The sequence below is a fragment of the Cynocephalus volans genome, chromosome 8 (genome assembly GCF_027409185.1).
Source record: "Cynocephalus volans isolate mCynVol1 chromosome 8, mCynVol1.pri, whole genome shotgun sequence".
Lineage (NCBI taxonomy): Eukaryota > Metazoa > Chordata > Mammalia > Dermoptera > Cynocephalidae > Cynocephalus > Cynocephalus volans.
The window spans coordinates 46374201-46394769 of record NC_084467.1 but is presented as its reverse complement, the minus strand read 5'-3'; the positions used below and the strand labels follow the sequence as shown (position 1 = coordinate 46394769).

Here is a 20569-nt window from a genome sequence, read left to right as displayed (position 1 = left end):
CAAACAAAGGATAAGAGCAGGATTAGTGCAGTCTTCCTGCAGATGGAGTCGGGTCATAGCACAGCACCTGCCAAGCTCTAAAGGCAGGGCAGCAGGTGATGGAAAGGAAGCACGTGGGGGACCTAGCATGGAAGCCATTTGCCTCAGCAAATTCTGTCTAATATCCAACTTATGTATTTTCATGTCTATTTTTCCCCATAATGAAAATGGTGCCTCTTGCCACCTACCTTATATTGTAAAGTACTTTGAAAACGAAGTGCTATGTAAATGCTACATTTTACTGTACTAATTTTTATAATGGATGTGAGAGGATGTTTGGGAATATTTCAGAAGTCTATGAATACCCTCTACAGAGGAAACAAACTAAGAAGAATAGTAAGCCTGGTCTTAATTCTCAGAGCACAGATGAATTTCTAGGGACTTATCCAAAAACAGTTGGGGTGGGAGGGAAAGAAGCAATGTCATAACCAAAATGGTCTCTAAACAAATAAAAATGTTTTTCAAAGCTTTCCATGAGGCGTCAGCGGGCTCTCAAGTAAGTTCCCAGTTGAGTCGACATCACCGTTGTCATTCTGTCAGGCTGTTGCTCTCCATTCTCTCCATCGGCTTGATCTCTAGCCCTTATGCCTGTGTCTGTGTTTTTTATTCTTTGCATCTGTGATTATGTGAAGAGTAGCATAGTGGAGGGAGGGATTCAGAAATATGTCTCCTAAACACCTTGCCTTTTTTTTAAGAGAGAGAAATTGGCTCTGGAGAAAATGTGACTATTAGGCAGTAGAATCATGCCCTTGGCTATGAACTCTAGGAAATGAAATTAAGCTTTCCTTTTAACTGTTACTAAGAATACCAGTCTTTCCCTGGAAGGTAAAACTGATCATTCTGTTTTTGCTCTTGAAAGCATAAATCCATCACTGGATTGTATCAATCAGACTTTCCTTTTGTTCTTACGGTGGTTTACTTCAGATTACTCCTGTTGCAAATGTCTGTCTTACATTCTTTTTCTTTATGTAATTTCATCTTTTCTCTAACCAGTTAAAGAGCATTCATCAGTTACTGGAAGTACTGCTTGCTCTATTGGATAAAGATGTCCCAGAAAATTGTAAAAACTGTGCTCAGTACTTTTTCCTGTTCAACACTTTTGTACAAAAGGTAACTTTTTATTTTTTCTAATATTCTTTCCTAATATAGCAGATTTATAGTCTAAAGAAATTGTATACATGGAAAAATTTCACACCGATCAATATAACTTCTATATGGTATGGTTTTATGAGTGTTTCTTCTTAAGAGTGTTAATTTGTGGATTATAGTACATGCAAGAATTCTAGTACAGGTAGGTGTAGTTACTCATTGAGAGTGGTAGTCATCAGCATTAAAACTTGTGGCTATGTTTAGTAGCCATTATGAAGTAATGTGAAGCTCAAGAGTTTTTTAAACTAGATTGTAACATGTACTTTTTAAATGTAAATTACAGCATTTAAAAATATATTGACTTCTTAAAACTTCTCATTTAGCTGTGTTTTTAAAACAAATTTTTGTCTGGATTGGAATATAATTTGTCATTCTCCTTATATTGTGACAGCAAGGTATTAGGGCTGCAGATCTTCTTCTGAGGCACTCAGCTCTGCGACACATGATCAGCTTTCTCCTAGGGGCCAATCGGCAGAACAATCAGGTACTGACTGCTCTCATATTCCTAGTGGAATGGCGTGGTTTCCATAGCCACTTTGTTTCTCTTTGTAGGTGATAAATATTTTTAATTTCATAAGCATCCAGGTACTAGCACTATGTAGATTTTAAAATTCTTTGGCGTTCACTTATTTTTACAACTTCCTCACATACTTGAATCTAATAAATAACCAATGGAAATGAATGAGTAGCATATCAGTCAAAATTTGAAGTGTAAGTGTCATAGGAAGGAAAGACAGATTCTGACTGGGGGGTTTCAAAAGCCTTCAAGGAATAGGTGGTATTGGGGTCCTCAGCTTCTTCTCAGGGCTGTGAACAAAGCTCTTTTGGTGGTAATTGGCTGTTTTAAGTCAGTTGCTGATAATAAGGCCATAATCCAAATGTGAAGTTGTATTGTTACATACTGAATGATGTTGGAGGTATAACACTCTTATTCAAATGAAAGGGAATTTGTTTTATAAAAATAAAGTTGGATATATCCAAAAATCACTCCCTTGTTTGAAGTTCCTATATTGGTGTGTTTTTTCCATTAGTTATATTTCTTTTGTTTGATAGACTTAAAATACGTAAAATGTTAGCATGCAGTAATGTTGAGTACTATTTATGGAGCGTTTATTATGTTCCAGGCACAGCTGGTCACTTTATGGTGGTATACTTTTGATACAGTTCAGTAAAATAGGCAGTTATGTCCCCATTCTTGGGCAAAAAATTAAAGCACAGAGATGTCAAGTAATTTGCTCAAAATCTCAAAGCCAACCCATTGGTGGAGCAGGGACTCAGACCTTGCTCTGGTGGTTTCCAAGCCAAAGAGAGCCTTTCCCCCATATGTAATGCGTTATGTAGGCAGTGTCTTCCTTTCTTTGTTAAGGGAGACAGACTTGCCACTGAGGCCTCCTCTCAGCTTCCAGTCATTTCACCCTGCTGCTCTTACTCTAGAGCACTGAAAAACAAGTGCTGACACCATAGCATGCTCTGTGTGGATATTATGTTGAGATTTACAATAATCCTTCTTCATTTCAAGCTCTTCTATATCAGGGACTCTGTTGACACAGGTAACAGATTTAAATTCACTGTAATTCAGCTGCATATGTAATTAATATTAGTTCGCATTTATGGAACATATTTTTACTTTTGAGAACATTTTCACTTTAGTATTTCATTTGGTCCTCGCAACCACGAAGCAGACAGGTAGTATTATCTCTGCCGTTGTACGAAGAGGTCAGATACCGTTATGGTTAAGATCTTGCCCACATTCGTACAGCACAGTGAGTAGCAGAAGCAGGCCAGCGCTTGAGTTTCCCCACTGTGTTGAGGTACAGGAAACTACCTGGCACATTGTAAGCCCTCAGTACCTAAACTGAATACATGAATGGATTGGTTTTAAAATAGGAGTTAATATGTCTGATGGGGAGCCCTTTGAGCTAGCCTAAAACCTGTAACTTTTTTGTACTTTGACCTCTTCTACTATCAAGCATTGAGAAATAATTGTGGCCCAAAATATCATGAACCAGCAAATCCTCTCCTTTCCTTTTCAAGTCATTTCTAACCAAAACGCTAACATCAACTTTATCTTCTCTGATGACAGATACGTCGATGGAGTTCAGCACAAGCACGAGAGTTTGGGAATCTTCACAATACAGTGGCATTACTTGTTTTGCATTCAGATGTCTCTTCCCAAAGGAACGTTGGTAAGCTTTAATGTATCTTTAATACATCAGAAAAATGAAGAGAAAATTAATTTGTTTAGCGTGAAGAATAATAATGTTAGCAGTTTAATGGATATTACTTGTTTCTCATTTGGCTTTTTGACATTTGAGGAGCACTTAACATTTTTGTTTTAATTCATGTTCACCTTTACCTTATTTTACTAGTTTGTCACAAGAGAAAGTGAATCAGTCATTTATCTGGGGGTGGGAGATATATAAGCATTAAGCAAACAACACTCTAGGATTAAAGGATAATTCAGAGTTCATTCATTGCTATAATTTGAACTGATGTAGTGGGGAAAATAGCCAAGGTATGGGTTGGAGACTCCTAGCTGTGTGAACTTGACCAAACCCCCTGACCTTTCTGGTCCTCGATACAAAACGAAAATATTAAAAACATAACTCTCCAAGTATAATAAGGATTAATGAGATAAATGTTAAAGTACATTGTAAAAACAAAGCATATCCAGATGTAAATTATGTCATTGAGATATATTTGAATATAAGATATAGTTGGTAGCATTCCTTATTTTGTTACTCAGAACCAATAGCACAGTCATCATTTAATACGGCTAAAACACAGGCTGTCCTATATGATTATCCAACATCCCAACTTGTGCACGTACAATTTTTATACTGTTCCTAGGCCTTGTCACGACAGTACCACCACCAACAGTAATATAACGGAGCAGCTGAAATGTATTCAGTGTTTTCAGTGTGCTGTGCTTTTACGTGGTGCTTAATATTTATTGCGTTTAATCCTCACAGCAAACCAATGAGGGGTATTATCCCCTTTTATAGATGAGGAAACTAAGATACAGAGAGGTTTAGTATCTTCCCCAAGGTCTCACAGCTTAAGTAGCATAGCAGCCAGAGTATGAGTGCAAGCCTCTGACCCCAGAGGCTGTAGAAGGGTTTTTGTTTTGGGCGGGGTTTTTTTGCAAGTTCAAGAGATCTATTTAGTACATCATGGTGACTATAGTTAATAACAATGTATTGTATTCTTTTTTTTTTTTTTTTTTTTTTTAATTTGTAGTAAGGTTTTAATATCCTCTGGCCAGGAAGATCTAAGGAAACTAGATCAAAATCACAGGGTATCATTCTGATAAAGCAATTCTATTGACTCTGTAAAGGGACATGAGAGGAGCACTTGGGTGGTTGTAAGGTAGTTTGCTTCCTAAATTCTGATTCATTCATCTAAAAAGACAAAACTACCTAATTTCATGAGCTCAGACAGTTTTGTAAAAGAAAATTATAGAATGAATATTTGTTTTCATTTAGCAAATGAGATAACCCCATCCACATGGGTTGATTCTGCTTAGCATAAGTTATCTTGGCCATTCTTTGGGGACAGTTTTTTGAGGAACAAAAAGTGTCTTGTCCAGTGTCTCTTCAGTGGCAACTTTGGGCATTTTTTACTATTCATATTTTTACATCTCTGAAAGATTGTCTTGAGTGGGAGTTGTTAGGAGTCCACAGCTACATCTCAGCCAAGCATTGAAGGAAATAGGTAACATCTGCTTCTGTGTGTCTGTCTTCCCCATTAGGCTGTGAGGGAAGGGGTGTAAGTACTTAGCAACCATGTGTGTGAATCTTGGAGAGGTGCATTACCTGTGGACGTCTGTCTCAACACCAAGCGTAAAAGGTTTTGTTTTGTCTTTTGTTTCTTGGGTCTCCTAAAGCTCCCGGCGTATTCAGACATCGGCCGCCTATTAGCATTGCTCCCTCGAGTCCTCTGCTGCCCCTCCACGAGGAAGTAGAAGCCTTGCTGTTCTTGTCTGAAGGGAAACCTTACCTGCTAGAGGTATGCACTTGTTATTCTAAAACCATTTTTTTTATTTTAGTTATTTTCTCTTATTTGAAGAAAAATGCCTTTTGTTATTAGTTGTATTTTGCATGTTACTCTGATGAAGAGGAGTATTGTTAAGAGAAGAAACGATTTTTTCAAATTAGTTTTTCTTCTTATGTATATGTCAGAAAGAAATAATTAGTAGACGATAAAATTATTAGTCTTCTCTTCAACCAAGAACTGGACCTCTAGGTCCAGCTCAGCCACTTACCCCTCAAGCCCCAGGAGGAGATAAATGGCACTTCACCAGTCAAAATCACTTGGGGTTATTATCAGAGGGTTTTGTTCCCATTCTCTTTTATGTGTCCCTGGTTCTGGAATACTACAACTCTAAAACTCACGTGTATTTTAAACCTCAGGAGTATGGATGTGGGCTTCTCACGGCCCTGCATTGTGGCACACGCCATGTGGCCCATCCTCAGCCGACCTTCCCTTTACACAAGAGCTACCGCCTCTTGTGAATTTAATCTTCCAATCCTTCTTCTTTAATCTGATTTACATATATACAAATTTATGAATATATCATACTGTCTTTTTAAATTACATTAACAATGCTGTGCTACATGTCTTTTTTTTTTTTTTTTTTTTTAAATCTGTCGGTGATTATTTTAATCTTTTGGGGACGTTTGCCTCTGAAAATATGATGAAAGTGGCTCTCTCCCCCAAAAAAGTGCACATCTGCACAAAATTGTGTAAAATTTCAGACAGGCTCAGACACACTGAAGTCTACCCATACACCTCTAGCAGTTAAGAAACCCTGTTTCAAGGCAGTGTTGATGATCTTAAATCTGGGTAAATTTCAGTTAAGGCCAGGAACAACTGTGTTAATTGTGAGATGAGGAGAGCTTATTCCTCTTCTGTCTCCCACTAGGTGATGTTTGCCTTGCGGGAGCTGACGGGCTCGCTCTTGGCACTCATCGAGATGGTGGTGTACTGCTGTTTCTGTAATGAGCATTTCTCCTTCACGATGCTGCATTTCATTAAGGTAGGACCTCAGATAAAACTAGTGATAGCCGGACAGCCTTCAGTTGAGGCACTAGGAGAGAGCCAGGCAATATGCTGCTCTTCATAATCTGAATTGTTTTTCCTACTCATAAAAATTGTGTAGCCTCATTTTTTAAAAATGAAGAATAAAAAAAGAACTCATAATCCTACTATTCAGTGATAAGCACCATGAACATTCTCTTATTTTGTCCTTTATTTTATTTACTATATCCTTTTATTTTCCATGAATGTATTTTAACATAATTGGGGTTTTATTGTCTTTATGCCTTTGTGTCTTTTACTTTTTTATTTGACATAATAAGTATTTTCCCATATCATTAGAAGTTATCTGTGATTATAATAATTCACTCTTTCATATACCATAATTTACTTAAACATTCTCTTTCTAGTGATGCACATTTGCATAGCTCTTAATTTTTAATTAGTCAGAATAATACTTTATAGTTAGTAACAATGGTATGGCAGCCATTGTTGTGCAGAATGGTTTTTCTATTTCAGATTATTTCCCCTGGCAACATTTTAAAAATCAAAAGTAGGTTTTTCTCACCTTCTGAAATAGTGATATAGTTAATTATGAAACTCTTATCAGTAATTACTGTTACTCGTGTTGCACCTACTGGGTGCCAAACACTATTCCAAGTATATATTTATTTAACTCACTTGATTCTCAAGTAGTTCTAAAAGGTAGATACTATTATTATCACCATTTCATTGTTGAAGAAACTGAGACACAGAGTGACTAGCCCAGGGCCACAAACAAGCAAGTGGCAGAGTGGGAGTCTGAATCCAGGAAGTCTGGATCCAGGGCCTGTGCTCTTAACCACATTATTTACTGCCTTTATAGTATTACTAGAAAAACATTTAAGCACACGTGTCATTTTTATTAGTTTTCAATCTTTAATTTCTAATTACGTAGATACTACATTCTTTTTGTGAAAAATGTAAGTGTACAAATAAGACCAAGGTGTACTTTGACCACCACTAGTCATCCTTGTCTCCTCTTCTCCACTCTACCTCAGGGACCGATACTGTCACATTGGTATGTTTCCTTCAAGGCCTCTTTGCATGAATTTAGCCTATTAGATCCTGCCCACAGAATCTCTACTATACCTCTTTCCTACACCAGTACTTGTAATGGTGATACATGTAGTGTTAACAAATAGCAGGTGATTCGTGGATTATGTCATTAGGCTCTTACTCAAATATGTTTTGCCCTCGGCCTTTTCTGTACAGACCTCTATCAGAGGTGACTAAGTTCCTCTCTTTGCTGTGTACTAATTATATGACCTTGGGCAATTTTCTTTTCTACAAAATGGGAAAAAATATGACTTGATTCACAGTCTGTGAAGATTTAATGAGGTATCTGTGTATGTAAAGTGCTTACTTAGTACCACCTCTGGCACCTTGGCAGTATGGTGTCATAAAACTGTGTCCTGTTCTCATATATTTGTCCTATTCCATATAGTCATACCTCATAGATGTATAAATACACAAAGGAATGTGAGTTTCATGAACCTGGCTTTCTTCACTTCGTGTATCTTGGCCAATTTTTCTATTTCATAAGCTGACTTTTTAATGTGCATATGTACCTCAGAGCATTCTCATTTGCGTTCTCGTAGCTACATCAGCATATGAGAAAAACAAAATAGAATATGTGTATATGAACGTGCCTCAGAAAATTCATGGAAAATAGAATTAAAAGATAATGTGAATCTTTCCATGAATTTCTTGAAGCACCCTCGTATGTAAATTTGGGTTTGTTTAGTGACTTAAAATTCTCCCCTTTCCTTTCTTCCTCTCTCCTCCTTCCTAATTTCTTAGTAAAGTGTCACAGAGTATTGCAGCTGGAAGGACCTTAAAGATTGTTTATTTCAGTCCTCAGATTTAGCATTTGGAGAAACTGAGGCCTAGAGAGGGGAATTGACTTGCCCAAGGTCAGGCAGGTAGTGGTAGACCAGGGCTTGGCTCCAGCATTGTTGATTGACACTCCAATGTGCTTTCCACTGAAAAGTTACTGGAATTTTTATGCTTTTAAAAAATATTTCAGAACCAACTAGAAACAGCTCCACCCCATGAGTTAAAGAATACATTCCAACTACTTCATGAGATATTGGTAAGTCATAAATGTTCTGATACGCTTGTATTTAGGTGTTTGTTAGTCAGCATGAGTTTATAAATAATAAATTATATTCCTTTTTATTGCTTTTCCATTCATTTGGTCTGCATTTATTGAGTCCTCTTCATATCAGTCATGTGCTTTCTACATTATTGATTTAGAGGTGAGCAGTAATAAAACTCTACCTCCTAGAATCTCACAGTTTAGTGAGGGAGCCAGACAAGTACATAAGCAATTATAGTGCAGAGAGCGCAGGAGCAAGGGATGATGGTTAACCCTTCCCACGGCCCTCCAGTGAATAAGTCACCAGGCTGAGCACAGATGTTACCATGTTTAAGCTTCATGATAACCCTGAGAGGTAAATTGCTGGTTTTACACTTTATCAGATCTATGGACACCATGGATTGTATATGTACAACTGAAAATATTTCTTGAGGACCATGAAATTGTGAAATATAATCAGTTGTAGGGTGCTTTCCAACTTCAGAAACGTGAAAAGCAAGGGGAAAAATCAGTTATATTCAGCAAAATACAATATTATTGGAAACTGAGATTTAGAGAGGTAGAGTGATTTGCCCAAAGCCACCCTTGGCAGGTTCAGGGTTTACGGCCAAGCCAGGATCTGAGCCCAGCAAGCTGACGCCAGAGCCCTTGTTCTCTGCCACACTCCTGAGGAGCTCAGAGTTGTAAGTAAATGGTGTCACTAGAAGAAGGAGTGGACACTGAGTAGAGCTTGGGAAAAGAAACCCAGACCATATTGTGAGAGACTCCTGGTACAAGGGCCAGGGTGTGTGGGCTTTTTCCTGTAGGCCAGTGGCTGCACGCTGGGGGCCTTGGTGCCGAGTTCCACCTGTATGCTTGTTTTGTTTGACCCAAATTGTTTTTTGGTTTTTTGGTTTTTTTTAAATTTCTGGATTCCAGCCTATCTTGAAAAGTCAAATGCTCTGGCCATATGGGTCTCATTTGCTGCATGCAGCAGTCACCAAGAGCAGTGAAAGCATGCCCCTTCGATGGGCCATGTGGTTGCCAATTGCCCACTGCTCTCCCTGCTCCTGTTGTCTGACGCTTAGCCCACTTGCTCATTCTGGTTGTCTCCCTGGCATCTGAAGGCATTTAAGTTTGCAACCCCTACTGTCACCAGTGGGCAGCATGAAAGGGTTTTAAGCAGGAGAGTGGCATGACTCGATTTGTATTTTAGAAAGATTCCCCTGGCATCTGTTTTGAAAGACAGACTAAAGAAAGAAGAAGACCATATAGGAGTCTGGCAGTAATCTGAGTGTGAAATAATGAGGCTTATACTAAGGAATAGGCTGAGGGTAGAAGGGGGCAAGGGACAGATCAAGAGGTATTCTGGAAAGAGAATCTATAGAATTTGGTGGCTGGTTATGAGCTAATGAGAGAGACTAGACCAGGGGAGGGACTGTGTTCTCTTTAGATCCTTAATATTTAATGTAGGCCTTGGCACAGAGTAGGCATTTAATAAATGGTTCTGAATAAGAAAACATGTCATGGATGCCATTTCTTAAAAGCCTATCTTTCTGTTCCCTTACCTCCTTTTGGTCCTAGTGGTTTTACAAACTTGGGAAGATTGTTGCTCCTCAAGGGTAGGCCTGTGTATTTAACAATAAATCCCTATAGTTAACTACATGGTGCACAATCTGGTGCCAAGAACTAGAAATACAGCAACAAGTAAGACATAGATTCAGGTCTGTGTAGCCTGGCAAAAACTTTCACATCAATTTTTAGAGCCTATGTATATATAACAGCAAAACTTTAACACATTTTTAGTAAACAAGTTAGAGCATAAGCCATTTGTCCTTAGGATCATGAAATATATGTCCTCATAACCCACAGATAACTTTAGATATAGTTGGTAAGAACATCAGATAGGAAATGAATGGATCTTTAAATATTAATAGTTTTTCATCTTCATTTAAAATTTAAGATATGTTTGAGATATATGGCGGTGATAGAATATTTGTTTGTACTGGGTTTTGTTACGTTACAAACTAATCTCTTGAGTAGAATTATAAAGAAGGCATCAGTAGCTATGACACAAGTTCCTTTTTTTATTTACCAACCTTTGTTTCCTTCCTTTCACAGGTCATTGAAGATCCCATACAAGTAGAGAGAGTCAAATTTGTGTTTGAGACAGAAAATGGATTACTAGGTAAGTATGCCTGGCCTTATGGACAATTGTCTATAGAAAATATGTAGATAGCCTGGTGTTCTGGCAGGTTCTGCCTCCTGCTGCTCTCCCCTGGCTTTTATCAGTGAGTACTACATTAGAAGTCCAGTTAGGCCATTCGGTTCCCTGATTCTAGTCAGGAGAATTAAAACCCAAAGATCTATTGCCTGGACACTCTTACTTATTTAGTAAGGTGTAGTGTGGGATCCTTTTACCAGATCCGGTAAGATTCAGGAGTGCTGTGGCTTTTTTCCAGCAAGCTAAATGCCACTTTCTGATGCAGGAAATCTTTCATCCACTCTACAGCCATTGGGGAGGAAAATAACTAAAATCTCAGACTCAGGATGTTGTCAGCCTTGTGAAATGTAATTGTCTTTTTACTGCAGTAAAAGTGTACCCAAATTTCCACTGACTACTCATAAAAGTTTTTTGGCAGGGCTTTCTTATTCTGAAGGCTAAATTGGCTTTAATGAGTCATGTATTTTTTAAATGTTTAGTTAAAAATAGTCTTATCCAACTCTCACCAGCCACCTGTATTGCCAGTTAATCTGAGTCATTTTAGATTTTGTTATTAAGAGATTTAGGGCCTCCTTTTATTCAGAAAGGAGAGTTAAGCTAAATTTTGTAGCTACAGCTCTCCAGGCCACCCCTTTAGAACAGTGTACTCAAGTCAGAGCAGCACCCAGGTTCTCTGGAACATAAAAACTGTAAACTCCTCAAAAGCAGGGACCAAGTATTTATTTTTAAATCCCTTAAACACAGAGTAGGAAATAGTTGTTGAACTGAACTAATACCATGAATTCTCATTTATCAAACTAAAAGTATTATAATTACTCTTCTCTAAGTAGCATGGTATATGGAAAAGTTTGGAAGCTTCTAGTTGAATAATCAGCCAACATAAATTTTAGCTCTTTTTCAGTTCTCCTAAAAGTCAAATTTTCACTACCATGTATGTTTTTTGAACATATTTAAATAATGTTTACACCCATTAGAATTTGGAAGATTCTGTTGAGTCAAGTGCAAAACCATGCTTTTAGTTAAGTTGTTCCTTATCTGCTTATAAAAATAGTTTATAAACTTTCAGAACAAGAGCGCTTGTTATTAGTTGGACCCACGTTCAGTTTAGTGCTTTATTATTAAAGTGTCCCCTTCTCTTCCTTAGCTTTGATGCACCACAGTAATCATGTGGACAGCAGTCGCTGCTACCAGTGTGTCAAATTTCTTGTAACTCTTGCTCAAAAGTAAGTATTGACTTAAAATTCAGGGAGGAAGTGGTGTTGTAATTACAAGTCAGTGTGACCAGGAAAAAGATCTGTGTTGTTTTGGTACCTAGAGAGTCCAGCTCAGTCAGGGCATATTCAAGTGATCTCAAAAAACTATGAAGAAGGGAGTATTAAAAGAATAGCATATGTTATGGAATCAAGAAGAAAAAAAAAGCTAAACCACCAGGCCTTGTGTCACAAAGGCAGGAATCAAGGCAGGTTTGGGGACCTTGAGATCAAGAGTTCATGCATCTTCACCTTCATTAATATAACCCAGCCACCAACTCTTTCAGGCTTTAGGTCCCCAACTTCAAAATAGCCTCTCAGGAGACAAAGTTATGTCATCTGTAGCTCTTGAGCACATATGAACCATGTGTGCCATGGCACCGTGCCTAGTACTTTGCCTGTATTATCTTATTTAATCTTTGTATCTACCTTATAAGGTTAGCTGCAGGATTTAGTCATCACTCACAGGTGAGATATAGCTAGAATCATAGAGCTAAGACTTGAACACAGGCTTGATTGTCTTCAAAGGTTTTTTTTTTTTTTTTTTTTTTTGACTGTAGTAAAAGTATACATAACATAAAATTTACCATTTTAACCATTAAGGGTTCAATTCAGTAGCATTAAGTACATTAACATTGTACAGCCATTACCACCTCCAGAACTCTTCATCTTTCAAAACTGAAACTCTACCCATTAAATACTAACTGCCCATTTCCCCTTTCCTTTCCCCCTGCCCCTGACAACCACCATTCTAATTTCTGTTTCCATGAACTTGACAACTGTAGGTACCTCATATAAGTGGCATCATACAGTATATATCTTCACATGACTTGCTTATTTCACTTAGCATAATGTTTTTAAGGTCCTTCCACGTTATAGCATGTGTCAGAGTTTCCTTCCATTTCAAGGCTGAATAATACATCATTGTATGTATATATCACATTTTGTTTATCCATTTGTCTGTTGAGGGATGGTTGGAAAGCAGAGATTTTTGATGACAGAAGGAACCTCAGTGGTTTGCTGGTTTAGCTCCCTTATGTAGTACATGGGCAAACAAATGATCAGAGTGACTGTGAGATAATAACCCAAGGTTATGGAGCACACTGCACTGCCATCACTGAGCCTCATGCTGGGCTTTCTTTACAGCTTAATTTATTTTGCTCTAGATTTTTGCTGATTTTTAGGCCCAGGCATTGTCATCTTTGGATTTGTCCTGGAATAAGAATGAGAAATCTGTTGGGCTTAATCTGCTGCATTTGAGCTTCCTAAACAGACATAAATTAGAGCCCAATTGAAATAATGCATGAACATGCATTATCCAGATGACATAGTATTATGGACACAGGTGGATATCATCTTGCCACAATTGTGGGTTCATTAATTAGACTTGACGTTGGCAGCATGTCATCATCGATATTTGCTTAAGAGTGGCCTTTCCAAGTCCACGTGATGATGTCAGCAGATGCTCTGTCCAACTATCACTGTCTTTGTATGAACTTCTGCATGCTTCACGCATCCTCTTACATACACAGTAATGACAATATCACCCTCAGTACTATCTTCAAATATGAAGGACAGCTTTCTAGATGTGCAAATAAAAATGGAAAGAGAAGGAAGGGCTCCAAGTCTATAATTTAAAATTGTTTGTCCCATAACCTCATTCTTTCTTATTCAGATCACAAAAATTAAAAACTAAATTGATTATATGGAGGTAATTTATTAAATGTACAATTTGTTGTGAGTTTTTGATTTTGTTTTCTTTGTTTTCCAGCTTTGAATTATAGTAGAACTGAGTGGGTGAGATTTAGAGATAGATGAGAAACATTTCACTATGCACCTACCTTTTACTCCCTTTTGAAGTTTAAATGTGAATGCACTACCTATCCAAAGTAGAAATGTAGTATAAAGACAACTGAGCTTTAAAGAAAGTGGCATTTGTGTTTTAAAATAAAAATCTATTATAGATTAAACAAGTATATTTACAAAGAAAGCATTTGACTAATAAAAATCTCTTCAATCAGGTGTCCTGCTGCTAAAGAATACTTCAAGGAGAATTCCCATCACTGGAGTTGGGCTGTACAGTGGCTACAGAAGAAGGTCATTGAATTTTGAACTTTTCTAGCTGTGACATAGGAATCAATAACAACACATTTTATCAGGAAAAATTTCTTAAACCTCATTTGGAGACTGACCTCAAAGTATTTTCAGACTTCAAGCATTTCTTTAGGACAGTTGATACCTACTTGTATGCATTAAATTTGTGTCTTAGTATACATGTATCTTAACTTTGTAGGTGAAAAGGTAGGGGTGATTGTATAAGAAGCAGTATTTTACCAAGGTCTTGAGAGTAGCAGTGAAATCTTCCATGAATCTCCTGATGTGATTGGAAGATCTGGGGAGACTTATATCCTGTTTTGGATGATTTTTAGACTCTAATATGGTAGAAACAGTGGACTCATGGGGGTTGTCATCTCTGATGGCATTTTTGACCTTTCATCTCAGATGTCAGAACATTATTGGACACCACAGAGTAATGTCTCTAATGAAACGTCAACTGGAAAAACCTTTCAGCGGACCATTTCAGCTCAGGTGAGGGTCGCCTTTTGTTTTCATGTGGTTCGAAATCCCTTACATAGGATTCTCAGTATATTTCTCAGAAATGCAGCCTCAGGGAAGTGAGGTATGAGTTGAAAATGAGAGCAAGCAGAAGAAACGGCTGAATTTCTTTGAAAAGACTGCAGATGGGTGTACACTTAAGCAAATCTGTGCAAATCATTTGCCTAGAAGGAAGTGGTGCAGGTTGGTCAGCCTGGTCTCAGCAGGGGACAGAAGTTGGGGGGGTGCTCTAGTGGCTGCCACAAAAGCTGTCAAAGGTCCAATGAAGGGTAGTCTTCTCTGGTGGTTGCTGCTGCCTCTGAACGACCCCTAACTTTTTCTTCTTGTGTTTAAATCTCCTGCAGGACACATTAGCATATGCCACAGCTTTGTTGAATGAAAAAGAGCAATCGGGAAGCAGCAATGGGTCAGAGAGCAGTCCTGCAAATGAAAACGGAGAGAGGCATTTGCAGCAGGTATACGTGTAGGACATTTCCTGTGTGAAAGGGCAGCATCTGCCCTTAAGCTTTCCAGAGAGATTCTCCATAATCCAGAGAAAAAAGATGCCTCCTCTGGAGTGTGCATCTAAAGAGACACCAGCTCCGAGCACAACGTGAAATTAATACAAGGCTTTGAGGAGTCTATGGCTGGCCACTGACCAACTTGGAGGCAGTCATGATGAAGCCAGGCCACAGGTGTATTCTTTCCAGCTTGTTCACTACATTCTGCTGGGTTCCTAAGAGTCTCTCTCTTGCTTTCACCAGCCTTCCTAGAAATGTCGACCCTTTTAGGCAAGGCCTAATATACCTATTGAAATGTACCTACTTGTCAGGGGAGTCAAAGAATCATTTTTAAGCTTATTCTTTTTAAAAATAACATTTTTAATACTGATCACTGTAGTAGAAAAAGAAAGGAAATATGTATGGCACACCTACTATATGCAAAATACTGAGCTAAGTGTAGGAATGTGTATTACATCTTCTCCGCTGGTCTCTGGCCTCCCTAATGAGTCTCCTTGTAGCCCTGTCACAGTGCTTGGCCAGAGTTGGCCCCTGTGAATTGAGTGTTGCTGACATAATACATGTCATTTTTTTTTAAATGTCATCTTTTGGATCCTCATAACCACATGAGGCCTGCTGTTACCATGATTTTACTGAAGGGTGTAACTGAGGCTTATCATGGTGATGTGACTTAACCCAGCGTCACTCGCAGCAATTTCCCTCATCACCTACTTTATTTGCAGAGAAAATAAAAGCTATCAGACGAGCTTCTGCAGCCACTGGTTCCCAAACTTACAGCCCCTGCATCTGCCTTGTCCTCATTTCCTGTCCTGTGACAGTGGAGAAGTTTGCTTCCTCCCACCCGAGGCCTCTAGCCTCCGTCCCTCCCATCTTAACAGAACTTTACACTCCATTTCTCTCTCTCTCTCTGTTATCTTGAACTTTCCTTCTCTGCCAGATCCTTGCCAGTGCTGTTTCAGCACACTCAGTTCTGTCCCGTCCTCTTTAAAAAAGCCTCTCTTCTTCACTCTTATCCCCTGCCCTTTACAGCCAAACCTCTCCAGAGAATGATCTAAGTTTACCTATCCCCATTCTCTTACCTTCGCTTATTCATCAGCCTCTTCTGCCTGCCTCCCTCCCCTTCTCTCCAGCTCAGCAGTGGGGGTGACAGGTGGCCTCCATTTTCCATCCGCATCCTAGGTGACTGCCCAGCAGCGTCTGACACTGCTGGCTACTCCTCCCTCTTGGAAACTCTCTTCCAAGGCTTCCATGACATTTCACTTTCCTAGTTTTCTCAAACCCTTCTGGCTGTTCTCCCTGAGTCCCCTAGGCCCCCTCCAGTTCAGCCCCCTCTAGGCCACCAGTAAATGTTCCTCATATCTCCATCCCATGTCTTCTGCCCCCACGCAGAACTTTCTCATTCATACCCACGACCTTGATTCTTCTGAGTTCCAGACATGAACTTCCAGCTCTCTTGTTCTTGACATCTCCACTTCATATGTCCCAGGGACACTTCAAACTCTTGAGTTACATACCCAGTCCCTCCTCACCTCCCCCACTGGCGCTGGTATTCCATCAGTGTACTTTATCTCATAAGTAGCACCCTTGTGACCTGAGCGTCATCCCGGACAGCTCCCTCACGCTATAGTCAGTGGACCTTTAAACATATGTCAGATTGACCCTATAAACAGTGCTCATCCATCTCTTCCATCTGCCATGAGCACTTGAAGTCTCCTGGGTCCTGGGTCTCTGTAAGAACCCCTGCATCCACTCTTGCTTCTCTCTAGGTTGCTCGTTTAAACCTTTCAATGGCTTTCCTTTGCTGTTACGATAAAAGCCAAAATCCTCTCCACAATCCTGCTTGATTTGGCGTCCCCATACCTCTCCCCACATTTTCTGAATTTTAGTTTATCAAACATACCTTGTTTCTTCTACCTCAGGCCCTTCCCGCTTACCCTAATTCCTACTCAGCTTATGTAAGTCACCTGCTCCTCCCCCGCCCCACCTCCAACCAGATCAGTCCCACGGTACATGGTAGGTATTCAGAACTGTTCAGTGATAAACCAAAGCCACACTGTTGGTGACAGAGGCAGAATTCAGACCCAGGAATGACCCAGAGCCCATCTGTGGCAGGGACAGTTCAGAGAGGCGAGCACAGTACCCCACATGCGTGGGCGTCAGCGGTGGCTCACTCAGGTCTAACGAGAGCCTGCCTGCGCTGGTGCAGAGCAGCACTGTGACTTCAGGTAAGTCACTGGGTTGTTCCAATGACTAAACGAAGTCGTAGAAATGAAAGTCTTTTGCATATTCATGAGTCCCCATCAGATAGGTGTAATAGTTATTAGTATGTTTCATTACCCTTTAATAAACATTGAATTAAGTTGCTAGGTAAGGACATGTTTAAATTACAGAATGAAAGTAAAAGTCAGTCAGCGTAGAAACCTTTTTTCCTCTCACTTAAACTGTCTGAACTTTAACTTCCTTTTCTTTTTCACAGGGTTCAGAATCCCCCATGATGATTGGCGAGCTAAGAAGTGACCTTGATGATGTTGATCCTTAGAGGAGCATGCCCGGCACCGGAGGAGGAGTCAAGTCACAATACTGGATGCTCAGCAACCTTTTGAACCCAGAATCTCATCCTTGAGACCTTTAAAAGAGCCTGAAGATTGGACTGGGAGAGCTGACATGACTCTGGAGGACCGTGCATTTGACAAGAGAGTGTTCTTTGGCCACTAGAAGGTTTGGGAGCCGTTTGGCAGTGGGAGACCTCCCAGCGTGGGGATCAGCTGTCCGGGGCCACCATCCATATGTGGATTAACATTCTTTGTGGAGATTTTAGGAAATAAAGCTGGTGGCAGACTTTTTTGTTAAATGAACATTCAAGAGTGAGGGTAAAGCTATTGCTTTCTCTATGATGCTACAAAAGAAATTCATTTGGTTTTTATATTTTAAGAAAAAAAAAAGCAAGCTGCCTTTAGATATGTGGGGGCAAATTTTAAATCTTCAGTAACACTGAATAGGAATATCCAATTTAAAATGGTGTAAAGATATGTGATAAAATTCCTTTTCATTGTAAAATAGTAGTTAAAGAATTCAGTTTACACAGACCTTTGTATTTAATATGTCTCCTATTTGTATAGATTTTCAGATGGGTCTGGATGAGAGCCCTGGGCATAAGCTTGGATCTTAAGGAAATGTTACCAGGATCAAAAATTGGGAAATTATTAAGCTCTTTAAGGTATTTTTCGTATATAATTGAGATTGAAAAGAGCAATAAAAAACGCTGTTTTCTCCGGAAGTACAGGGTGCATTCTTTGACATCAGTCACTACAGAAGTTATAAGTTGTTCCCAAAACAAATTTTAAAAACAGGAAAATAAAAAGCACTTTAAGATATAATTTTATTGAGCTCGACTTCATAAAATTATCTTTTTAAGGCTTGGAGACATATTGAATAAACTGTAATCTTAAGTCTGTGATCTGCAATCATTTGCTTTTGCTTAAAACATAATTGCTGAAACCCATGGTATTAGTTGTATATGAAGTTAAATTTTTGGAGTTGGGAGACGTTGCTTTGTGAGTTTCATAGTAACTTTAATGCAGAGAAGGAATTTAAGACTTTGTTTCTCCTCAACAAGACTAATTAACACGAAAAGATGGGCAAGGTTTAAGATTTATTTTCCCAGAAATAACTAGAAAGAAGTTGAACGATCATCCTTGTAGTTGTATTCCCCAAGTATAGTACCGTTCGCTCACTTTAGAAACCAGCTCTTTTTTGGCCAGGGGGAGGGGGAAAGGGGTATTACACCAACACATTTCATATATTTTGTAAATTTTGTATCTTGAGTTGCTTGCACACATTTTCAGCCCTGTTTTGCCTTTAGTTACATGTCCTGCCTTATTTTCAACTCGCCATGCACAGAACTAGGGGAGCCTTAGGAAGTGCCAGGTTGTCACTGTCAGTTGCCAAGTCAAAGAGGCGCAGCCAGCCCCAAAGTGCCTTTTTGGTTGCTTTTGCATTTTGCGTGGACACGTGCCAAGGAAGACAGCTTCTCATTGCCGTACGCATTCAGTAACCCAGTCATTTCACTCTTCAACTGTGGAAGATGCCGTGCAGTCAGGCTGCAGCTTATAATTCTGTAACTTAACGGCAGGCTTTTTGTCAGCTACACTGAGAAGATGGAAGGGCCAGCATTTAAGAGCAGAGCTGGCCCTCGGAGAAATGGACAGAGGAGACTGGCACATTGTATATGGTTCCAATGTTCTTGCAATTTTGAATGTGATGTTCTAAGATTGATTTCAAGTACACGAATACCCCATGTGCTATTGTTTCCCCTATCCACCCTCACCTCACTACCCCATTCCTCATGGAAAGATTGTGTGGGACATGACATTGAAATGCTGGTGATGATAGGTGTTGGGATATCATCGCTGGCAACTGCACTCTCAGGAGCCCAAATTCAGGAGTGAAATTGCCACTTCTAGTCCCTTTATTTCCTATGGAAACAACGCCTCCACACCCCAGCACCTGCTGTCCTCACTGTAAAGCTTCGTCAGGATCGCCCGTCACTATGGTGTATTATACGCCTTGGTTAGTTTTGCTTACATTGTTGCTGCAATGAACATCGTTTTCACTTTGCCAGTGACCACTTGATTTCCAACGGCTGCAGTCAATGAACCTGCTGATGACTTTTTTTTAATGTAGTACAACCGAGTGACAATTATGACAGGCTTGCCTTGGAAGAGTTGTCATTTTTACTGCCAATATTTTGGATGAAGATGTTTTTATAAATCTTTCAGAATGGTCTGCAAGTCAAGCAGGAATTGCACAATTAACTCAATGCTGTGTGTTTTCAAGAAGCTCCCTTAGTGAAGGCCAATCCTAGGATGGCCGATTCCGCCCATTCCAGGCATCCCAGGAAAGAAAACAAACGAGCATCCCGACGGGCATCCACCCATGACTTCTCCTGGAGTACTCACATGGTCACTGACAACTAGAATAAACTTTAGGACCTAGAGCACCATGTCATCAGACTTACCCTGTCTTGCCCCACTCTCCCTGCTAACATTGAGGTGTGTGCAGTTACTTTTTGAGCTTGGAACAAGCAGACTGGAATTTTCCTCTGCTACCTCTTGTGTACAGAATCTTGTTTATAAAATTTCAAAAGGAAGTAGATAAACTAGGGAAGAATCTTAATTCTAAATTTGGTTCATGTGTGGCAGAGTTCTTAGCTTCTAAAAATATAAAATAAATTTTTCAAAAATGTAGAGTTGGAGCCTCATCGACATTTTTCTCCATATATCAGATTATGGCCATAGGGTGGGGGTGGCACCATGGGCCTGTGGCCTGGTGTGGAACAGTGCTGTGATTCCTTTTACTACTTTACTCTGATGGTGTGGATGTGGTCTTTAATGGGGGACTATGGATCTTCTAAGCCTTTTGCTGTTCTTTCCTCTGGATAGCCTGACCGTTTTAGGGTTCATATGCAAAATTTGGACAAGGATGCCAAACTCAGGCTGATGGCCTACAGACATTTCCTCCGTAGCTTTCAGTTCTCCCAAGCAGTCCCCAGGATGAATCACATCCCCTGGTCAAGCTGGGTGACTTGCTAGACACCACTTGCCCAGTCTGTCTCATTCCTAGTGTCCTGTGTTGC

The 20569-nt window shown here is 39.5% G+C and overlaps 1 protein-coding gene across 4 annotated transcripts in view; it reads left to right on the top strand.

Annotated features, from left to right (window-relative positions):
• Positions 1-20182, top strand: part of USP24 (ubiquitin specific peptidase 24) — a 135234-nt gene extending 115052 nt beyond the window's left edge. For all 4 annotated transcript variants that reach the window (XM_063106912.1, XM_063106914.1, XM_063106913.1 and 1 more), the window contains 12 exons: positions 1033-1149; positions 1580-1672; positions 3272-3374; positions 5075-5196; positions 6113-6226; positions 8294-8359; positions 10466-10532; positions 11713-11791; positions 13840-13915; positions 14321-14407; positions 14779-14889; positions 17411-20182. In XM_063106912.1, the coding sequence (XP_062962982.1) occupies positions 1033-1149; positions 1580-1672; positions 3272-3374; positions 5075-5196; positions 6113-6226; positions 8294-8359; positions 10466-10532; positions 11713-11791; positions 13840-13915; positions 14321-14407; positions 14779-14889; positions 17411-17473 (1098 nt within the window). In that variant the 3' untranslated portion in view covers positions 17474-20182. The remainder of the gene's footprint in view (positions 1-1032; positions 1150-1579; positions 1673-3271; positions 3375-5074; positions 5197-6112; positions 6227-8293; positions 8360-10465; positions 10533-11712; positions 11792-13839; positions 13916-14320; positions 14408-14778; positions 14890-17410) is intronic.
• Positions 20183-20569: the final 387 nt, after the last annotated feature.